The sequence below is a fragment of the Egretta garzetta genome, unplaced genomic scaffold (assembly GCF_000687185.1).
Source record: "Egretta garzetta isolate BGI_Z169 unplaced genomic scaffold, ASM68718v1 scaffold434, whole genome shotgun sequence".
Lineage (NCBI taxonomy): Eukaryota > Metazoa > Chordata > Aves > Pelecaniformes > Ardeidae > Egretta > Egretta garzetta.
This window is the reverse complement of record NW_009259584.1, coordinates 1,886,158-1,896,311: the sequence shown is the minus strand read 5'-3', so window position 1 is coordinate 1,896,311 and position 10,154 is coordinate 1,886,158. Positions and strand designations below refer to the sequence as shown.

The following is a 10,154-nucleotide window of genomic DNA, read 5'->3' as shown; positions in this document are numbered from 1 at the left end:
TTTCCCTAGATCAGTCACTTACAATCCCTTTGATGCAAAAATCAACTTTCAATTTCTCAACTATTTTCTACATTTGGTGCACAAACTCTTCATAAGTTTTGCAAGCATTTGCTAACTCCCTTAGAGAAAAGAGAGATCTTTATGAATGTTGATGACTTAGGTATCTTACTCTGTTGTCCTGTTATTTTCTTATCTAATGCATTTGCAAACTATCTGGCAATAAATCTAATCAGTAAGTTAATGATATACATTTGATTTGCATAGTATACACCAAAATTTTTTAGTCATAAACCAATGTTATAATTCAGTTAAATATTATCTAAAGACACACCTGGTTGAAAGCCAGTGCTCCGCGGAAGCCGTATTTCCCTTAAGCTGAAGGTTTGGAAAGTGAGGTTCTGGAAACGTCTTTCAGAGAGATGTGTGTAAACATATCTTTTTTCAAAGACCAATAATAGACAGTTAAAATAATTCTTTTCCAAGTGAAGCCTTGGATAGTAACATAGCCCATGAACAGATTTGTATTCTTCTGTGCGTTATATTGCTTTGCTCTGGTAGACACTCAGCCATCTACAGGAAGCGAATGCCAATGTGGTGATGGCTCCTCTGCTCCACCCGGGGAACTGTGTGTTTTCGCCAGCCCGTGTGGAGGCAGCAGTGATGAGAAACATGGTAAGTCTCAGGGGGCTTCATCATAAATGTGATACAGCTTGATAACTGAATGTGGCAGCAGGGAGAACTGTGTGTGCGTGTGTGTATATTTTATGTTACAAAAATGTCTGGGAATTACTTTTTTCATTCCCACTCTCTGCTTCATTTGATTTTCTAAGACAGTTTCTTCCTGCTTCAGTTTGATTTTTTCCTGCTAAGTTTCAACCTCTATACAGTGCAATCTCTATACAAGATTTCATAAATCTTCAGATGGATATTATGTATCAAAGCAAGCGTTTCCTCATCTGTGTAAATTAAAATGACATTTAACAAATTTTACTTTTTTTTTTCCTTAATTCATGGTAAAATTTTTTGCTGAAATTCAGATTTCATCCAAAATACCTAGATCAAGGTATAAGTGATAACAGGTTGGGTTGTTTGTTTTTTTTTTTTCCTCCCTCTGGGCAAGGGGGAAAATTTTCTTGAATTCATGAACTGATAATCCCAGCTTAATCTTTGTCATGTTCAGAGGCTGTGAGTACGGTTGATGCTGTTTCCGTTAAAGGAAAGCTCTAAGCAGTGAGAATGAATTTTAACTGATATCATCTGAGTAAATTTGCATCAGAAATCTAATATGTCCAGAATACTGTAACAAAATGATGCTGTAAATTATTTCATATGACACATAAGATAGTCCTGCGCTTTGAGGATCTTTATTCTGGAGAGTTAAGAAGAGCTTGGATTTATCAAAAATTCTAATTTTAACAAAAAGCTTATCTATTCTTCCTCTCACTGTGAAACAAAGGAAGCTACTATATTTTTTGGGTTTTTGAGGTGTAGCTTTAAATTTTGAGTGTCTTTAGATGAACCTGTGTGTTTCTGTGCACACTGAAAAATGCTAATTAGAGCATGTTAGCAGTCATTAAATTCAGCTGAAATCTATGAGAAAGAGCAGTAACTTAAATCCAGATTCCTCAAATGACAATTGTGTGCCCAGATATATCTTGTTTTTTCTTCTTCCAGTGTGACTCCCTGTTTTATTCAAATACAGTGCGGATATCTGTTTGGAACAGGAGTCTAGAATCAACTCTAGGATACTTGATTTTTGTTCCTCTGCAAATAAGACAATTCTTAAGACTGTATTGGATATCAATACATTTTGTAACTTTATTGTGCTGTACTAAAATGTATTAAATGCCAATGGCTGGAAAGTACTCCTGTTGAATCCCCTGATGTGTGACTAATACATCTCAGGTTAGCATATTTTTTTTTTTTTAACACTTGCACAAGAGGTGATTATGCTACATTTCACTGCATAGCCTTGAAATCCTCATTGTGCTTGGTCTTGGTTTTCCTAGAAAGAGCATTTCCTCCAGGCAGCACTTGCTACTATGATTGCAGAATATGCAGCAAGAGATGCATTCTTCCATTAATTTTTATGGAGGCTTTTAACGCTTGTGTGTTGAGGAAATAGTCATAGACAAATGCTTATGTGAAAGTAGAGAAATTAAATGTTGCTCCAAAGACTAGTTTAGAAAAGTGAGCCTATGGGCTCTGTGAAAGACCTAAATACCAAATAATGTTGTATTTTAAATATGGGTGAGGAAGATGTGTAGAAGTAGGCTGTGAGTGTCAGGCTGTGGATGCTGGGGCTGCCTGGATAATGCTCTGGATCACTCCAGGAGGGATGTTAGCTGTCAGACCTGAAGATACAGATCAGGGTGTCAAACTGAGGATTCATCCTGCTGCCACCCACTCTTCTGATTTGGGATTATCGCAAAATTATTTTTCTACTTCGGTTTCAGCTCTCTGATCTCATGTTCATGACGGGTCCCTGCTATTTTCTCTGGGCTCTACTCACGTTGTTTCTACACTGAAAGTGTATCAAAGTTGGAAGTTCAGATGGAGTGTTTTTATCATCACTTTGGACTTCGGATGTTGTTGGTTTGTGCTTTGTCACGGCACTGGAAAAGGAGCAGAATAAACCGTACAGTCATTTTTTTTTTTATCCCTGAACTGCTATTGCAAAATATTCACTAGGCGATACATGATAGCTAACTACTCTTAAAAATATTTTGGTCCCAGAATATCCAAACTGAGATTTTATACACATACACACTTGAAAAAGAACCTTAAACTGTAGTCTGTTTCTGTGAGACTTGGAATTTTTCCTTAGAGGTTATTTTAAATGTTTGTTTTGTTCACAGGAAATTCTGCAAAAAATATCTAGAACATCCCACACATTTCTTCCTTCTGGCCTTTTCCTCTCCAAGCAATGATTTTTATCTTTGTAAATCTATCTTCCAGCAAATTTACATTGCTTTGCTTTCAAGCTATGTTTTCTGTGAAAATGAATATTGCCTTGGAAAATAATAATAAATGATTGAAGATTTATTTTCTTTTTAAATTTAAAAAGGTACTGTTCTTCCTATTTTGTACGTATTTATTTTAAATTGTTTTTTCAGCTATGAGAAAATCTGTGAGGAAATACTGAATGTGATTTGGTGCATTCCATGTAATGTGAAGCAGATACACCTCAGCAGTGTTTGTGCTTTTGAAGGACCACTGACATGCTTTTCAGCCACTTAAAGAGCTAAGGAGTAAAAGCAGCAATAAAAAGTCGATTGATGAATCAGCCAATCTGCACAGGAACTTGAGTCTGGAGTGCTTATGTGAATTATATCTATTTTTTCCCTCTCTCACCTTATAATTAATTGTCGCAGTAAGTTGATGTGAATATGAAAGCCATGAAATTGGACGTCAGAGTGTGACTATAAACACTGCAGTTGCAACTTTATTTAAAATGATTAGTGAACTGTGATAATACAGAATAGACCAAAAGCATTAGCAGGGGCCTGGAGTGCACACCAATTTGAGAGGGAGTGCAAAGACATCGTAGCTCTCATGTCTAACCACAATCCCAATTAGGAGGTAGAGGCTTAACCTATCTTCCTCTGCTGTGTCAGAGAAAGTGCAGGGGAACCGAAAGTTTCCACACAACACATGAAATCTGGAGACAGTCCCACATACTGGACATTCTGCTTGGGTTGAAGTTGCAACAAGCTTGCCCTTTACAGATGCATTTGATTAGATTTTTTTTAATTTTTAAATCCTTCCACCATTACAGTGAAGTGGTTCAAGGAATGGGTCTGTCCACATGCAAGCTCTTCCATTCAGCTTGGACGCAATGCAGAAAGGGACACCAGAGCAGAAACAAACTTCTGTCCCTCCCTCCCAGTAAACAACTATTTATCTGGTCGCATACCCACCTCAAATTCCCTGGATGAACTGGTACACCAAACTGGGTTTTGTGCCAGAAAGGCATGTTTTGCCTCCCTTTTCTAACCTATGCTGCCCTACAGGGGAATGTGGAAGGGCGACAAGCAGTCCTTTCCCTCCAGCTTGCTATGTCCACTGGGAGATGTAAGGTCAGAGGAAAGGCAAATGGGGACACTGTGTCATTCTGGGGACTTGTTTCAGCTCTTCTCTGAACAATGTGGTTTCTGCTGCAATGCAGCAGCTTAGTAAAGATGATGAGCACTGGTAAACTTTGGAGTATGTCAGATGATGAGAGCCTCACCTTTCTGTTACTAAGCCCTGGGGCGGCGGTTCTAGGAATGGGCTTATACTCAAAGTTCTCAAAAAATGCAGGTTGTGAAATGGTGAAATAAACAGTAGTGGAATAGGAAAAATATTTTTGCTATCTGGTTATTTCCTGGTGTTAAGTCTTTGTTTTTCTGTGTAAAAACCCTGGATAAACAGAGGATATACCAAAATTCTTCAGCTGATGGCTGTGCTACATTTTAAGATCAGTCTCTGTGTGTAAGCTATGCTAGCTTGGACAGTTTCCTACAAGTAGGTAGCTACATGTATATTTGTGAAGAAAAAAGCATATGTTCTAGTGATACCATATAAATGGACTGGTATGGATTTGGTTTGGTGAGGGGAGGGCTTGGTGGTTTACTGTGGTTTTTTTCAACATTCATTGTCTCTTGTCCCTCTTCCACTGTCCTGTTCCTCTGTGTTCATGATTTAAAACTTCTGGTGTTCCCTACCTTTTTTTAGGAGGCCATTTGGAGTGTTTCTGTGTGCTAATTAAATAGCAAGCAATGGTGAGAACGTATCCCTTTGCTTCTGTTTTTGACATTTTAATTTTTTGTTTGTTTGCTTCAATTCAGGTTCCTCTTGTGAAAAGTGTGATTTTGAAACTGATCTGTGCAAAGCTCTTCGTGAATTGGATTTACAGCCTGGGTGGATAAGAAGAAATGGTCGATCTGGCATGGGACCACCGTACTCTGACCACAATGGGAATGACAGTGGTAAGAATCCTTGTGTTCTTTGAAGGAACCATGGGCTCTTACAAATGATATAGTTCTCTATTTTCTTTGCTTAATTTCACTTATTTCTTGATAATTCAATTGTATTCTGCATCATCTTTCCTGAGCACTTGTGCCTGGGGTTTTAGGTGATTGTAATTACAATAACCCAGAATTCCAGAAAAAAAGACAATATTCTAGAAAGCAGTTCTTTTTATCATGGAGGAACGAGTACCTGAGTGACCTTTACCTGTCTTGGAGATATCAGGTGATAATTTTAGTCTTGATGGTTGCAAAGTTTAGAAATGAGTGTTGGGTCCCCCATTTTGAGATGTATTTTCATCTCTTCTTGAATTGGTGAATGTGATGAGTGTGTGTATCTATTATCTGTGCCTAATACTACCGCTCCAAATACTTTGAGAGAAGATGACTTTGGATCTGGGGACAGGAAGAGCCTTGATAACCCATTTGAGCTAGCTCCTCTCTAAATCCTATCACAATTTCACTTTGCATCAAAGACTGTCCTTCAACTAAGTAATCAATCATCCCTGTCCTCAGAGAAAATGTCCCTTATATTTGTCCAACTGCCAAGTTAAGCCCACCTTCCAAAATCCAGCTTCTTCCTTCTGTAATATGTGATTTTCTTCATATCTTTTTAGCTAACCAGAGCCAACACTTTTAGCTTCAGTAAGCCTTCTCCTGCTTTCCAAAGACATTAGAAAGCTTGTTTGTAAGAAAGCAAGGAAGGAGGGAAAGAATTTAATGGGGACCTCTGCTCTCACAGTAAAGAAGTGAGCTGGTTGAAGTAATCACCCCAAACTGTTTAATTCTCTTCTTCATATTTTCCATTATTCTTTTTCCCTTTCTCCCCCACTCCCTCCTACCTGTCCTGTGCATAAGTAATGCTGCAGCAGGCCTCAGAGCAAGCACCTGAAGGCAGGCATGCAGTATTGGAAAGCGTACAAGAATATAACCTTATGTCAGACTAAAGTGTCGTGAGACTGATTAGCCTAGGTGTTTTTCACCTCATTGCCAAACTGTGATTATTTTGGAGTGTGGAAATCTGTACTGTTCTGAAGTAGCACCTTCTACATGTTATGTAAGCTACCAAACAGGTAGAAGTTCTATATAATGATTAATGTGAATTGGTGGTTTAAAGGTGAATGCATGGAAAACTTGCTTAGATAACAGCAAAATGAAAATGGTACAGAACTTTAAATTTTTTTCATACAAAAACATTAACAGAAAAACCCCACTCCACTTTTTCCTGCAAGTTCTCATTCCACAGCTGACAATTTTCATGATGGTATGTAATTAGGAAACTTCATCCATGCAATGTGCCTCTAAGCTTCATTTTTTTCTTGTGTGTAGCATACAAGCACATCCTGCTGTGTGTACTATGCTTCTGAAAATAAGGCTCCTCTAAAATAAGTATTGATGTAAACTGACATTAGCACAAAAATTTGAGTAACTACCAAACCTTTTTTATAAACACAATTTTTATTTTAAGTATGTAAGTATCTTTAAAACAATAACAGCTCTTCTTATCAAGAAGCAAATAAAAGACAAATAGTATGGAATAAAAATATAGCAAATTCTTGGCTAGAATAAAAATTAATCAACCAAGCAATAGTCTTGCTCTAGTTGAAGTTTCTAGGATTTGTGCTTGATTGGTAGTACACACTGCATCAGGATGTAGCAAAGACCTGAAAGATATTCTAGTTTATAAGCAATAAAAAAGGTTACCCTTATCTTGTAAAGAACTGGTGGGGAGGCAAAAGTTTAACTTATCTAGGTACCTAAAGCTAGCAAAAGGTTGAGAACCACCAAATTTAAGCGTTTCTTACAGAGGAAGCAAACTGTTAGGCACCTGTATTTTCCCATTGACTTGTTTTGGGTGCTCAGTCACCATTGTATCTGCCAGGTCTGGATTGTGATAGCTATTGGTAACCATATCAATCTAAGTTATTTTGATCAGATAACAGAAAGCTTGATTACTCGTACTTATTGAGCTTTCTGAGAGGCTGTGTACTCAGATCTGTGAACTGAATGGCTAAGGAGATTTGAATGTATTTGGTTATTTCAGTTTTCTACCTGGAGAATGGCTAACCTGTAGTTTCATTTTCTGAATGCTGGTTCTAATCACCTAGGACATATTTATCTCCTCATGGCAGCTATTCAAGTTTTCCCACTGCTGGTGACTCAACAGAGTGTGTAATCAGTTTTATGTTGGTTCCTGCTTAAAGATCAGAATTTATATTGTATGGTGACAATTGAGCAGAGTATGCTCTATGGCAGAATATTAAAGGGAAGAGTTCCTGTCATTGGGATAAGTAATTGCACGCACATTAGCAGAAGAGCAAAGATCACTCGGTAGATGAAACTCCTCTGAAGATTTATGTAATCATTTACTAGAACCCAACACATTTTTTATTTTTGCTCTGTCTCTTCTAATGGTTCTTATTTTCACTGAAATGTAGTTGAATGGACTAGTGACAACCAGTTTAAAAAGAAACACAAACAAAACACATCCTGATTTTACTAATTGAAACCTATTATCTATGCAGAGGTTTAATGTAAAATCACTGTTCAAGAAATTTCTTAAAATTACTATTTCTGCCCCATCTGACTTAAAATTCCTGTGGCAGGTGAAATCTGACCTTGCTTATGAGTCTGATACATTTATCTTTAGGGAACTAAAAGAAAAAGTTCAAAGTGTTATGGAAGTTAAAACCCAATGAAGCAGATTGGAGTCAGGGATAGGGCTCTGTTGAGGCATCAAGCCATCTGTTGTGGGTAGGAAGAACATCCTTGCAGCTGGCAGGCTCTGAAAGTGCTGCTTGAGCAGTCATGAAAGGCCTAAATCCTAGGGGGAGCGTGGCCACTGCTCTGGTAGCAGGCTGCAAAATGCTTCTCTGGGGGGGTTGCTCAGCTGGCTCTAGCACTGAGCTAGCCTTGTGGTCCTTTGCCAGTGACTTTCCAGTTGCATGCAAGGATGAGAGGTCAGGGTGTGTAGTTTTATAAATGAAGTATTTAGTTGTTTCTGTATATCCTCTGGTATTTGCTTTCTGTAGTAATCTTTATTTTTAGGACTTTTTTTTTTATTCCATCAGTCCCACTTAGCTTTTTTCTCCTTCATCTTTCTCCTTTCATTTACATGTTAATGCCAGAGGGCAACAGTTTACCTGACATTGCTTGGAGTTTGGGAGGGAGAGATGGGAAAGGAATTAAAAAAAAAAAAAAAAAAAAAAAAAAGCTTTTTACAGTCCCCCTCCCTGCATGCTTTAACATCTAATGTCTCTGAAATCTCCATGTTCAGGAAGAACCAAATTTTGACTAGTGGCTTTTGATATCCAAAATAGGGTGGTTGCCTCCCGTCTTTTAGAAGATAGGAAACAATATTGTCAGGAAGAGACACAATAAGCCAGAAGGCAAAGCAACAAACATATTTCACTGACACTTGCTGAACTATTACACTTTCAAGTAAAGCAAAGCTTGAATTTGGACTTGTTTTGTAAGGGGAAAGATACTGGTATCTTTAATGGTAGTGTGGAGCTTCTGAAGACAACCCTTTACATTACAAGTGTGTACAGGGAACACAGAGGAACGCCACAATCTCCTCTCCCATCTTCCGCCACCTCCTTAGAGACTTGAATTGTAACCAATCTGTTTTGTTGGTCACAATAGTTTTTTGTTTAGGCATGAAATATGTGATCTACTCAATAATTAGGGTTTAAGCTCTTTGATCAGCTTGCTGAGTTACTTTTACTTTGTCCCAAAATTTTGCACTTATTAATTGAGTATTTAAGCCATCAGCACATGAAACATTTTGGAACAACACTTGAAATTTCAGCAGCAAGATGGAGCAAGCTTGGCAGAGAATGGCTACAAGTGTGATATGAATCTTTCCTGGGGAAAAACTTCTAGCTGGCTTTTTAGTTATTAAATCATGCCTGTATGTATGCCTCTTCTTGTTTTACTGTTATGTTTTATGTAACTTTTCTCTCCAAGCTTCTCAGATTTCTTTTTTATTCCTTTTAATAGCTTACTTCATCTCATTGTCCTCTGAAATGCAATCCTCTTCTGCAACTTTAAGGACCAATGTTTTCCTTCCAACTGACAAAGAACACGTTTGCCAGGTATTTTGATGCATAGTCCTTGTATTTCATTGTTTGTCATAGTGCTTCTCTGGAATAATCAGACCTTTTTGTCCTAGATTACATTTCATTATTGGATCAGTCAAATGAGTGGAACGTTGATGGTGGGGCTTCAAAAGCACTCTGAAGATACTGTTACAAACATATGGCAAGTTTCAGGAGAACTGCAAAATCAGTGGAAAGCAACTACCATCACAATCAATAGCACTGAAAAGTATGAGGTTGGTAAATTGAGGTGACTGTAAATTGCACTCATTGAATGGTTTATAAATTGTGGGGGTTTTAATAAGTCAAAACTAAATATTTTGTAAATGGAAAGCACTATCATAAGGTAAAAGAGCAAGAAGCCATTTGGAAGTTCACAGTTGACATTAACAAATGCTGCTTGTTCTTATCTATTGGTGGTGTTAAAACTAATGCCAAATCTTACTTATACCATACAGGTGTCTTAAATAAGCCAGTCTCATTGCATCATAAATTAACTACCTACACATACAGGTGATATAATTGGGATCTTAACTTTTAATACAGTATTCCCTTAGCCTTAATTTAACTGTACTGATAAACTCAAGGTTTAATTTATATGGGAAATACCATTCTACACTAAGAGATATTGTTCTGTAGGGTTGCTTCAGGTGACAAATGCTGTACTTAATTATTCATTGTAGCTTTGAGCCTTTGTCACAGAACACATGCATATGTTTTTATTTTGCTCAAAGCTGCTGAAAAACAATGCAAACCTCATAGGCTATGTAAATGTTTTTACATGTGCATTTACACAAAACATTAGCACAGTAAATGCAACTTAGGGCTATAATATCGTGGATGATGTATACTCACTGTTATGCATAATACTGGAGGGAAAGTGGGGAGCAAAGAAGAAAATCAAAGACACTTTCTCCTACAGTAGTTACTGCGGAGAGTTGGTTAGCATACAAACCTGAAGGCATGAGAGCACAACCTCATTTCATTAAACCATATGAGTAGCATAATTACTTGACTTGCAGAGGTAACACTGTGATAAAGTATC

General features: G+C 37.5%; 1 protein-coding gene across 1 annotated transcript in view; it reads left to right on the top strand.

Annotated features, from left to right (window-relative positions):
* Positions 1–509: 509 nt before the first annotated feature.
* Positions 510–10,154, top strand: part of MALRD1 (MAM and LDL receptor class A domain containing 1) — a 276,978-nt gene continuing 267,333 nt past the window's right edge. Inside the window, exons 1-4 of the mRNA XM_009637718.1 lie at positions 510–672; positions 4,830–4,970; positions 9,012–9,106; positions 9,184–9,345. Coding sequence (XP_009636013.1) covers positions 510–672; positions 4,830–4,970; positions 9,012–9,106; positions 9,184–9,345 — 561 coding nt within the window. The remainder of the gene's footprint in view (positions 673–4,829; positions 4,971–9,011; positions 9,107–9,183; positions 9,346–10,154) is intronic.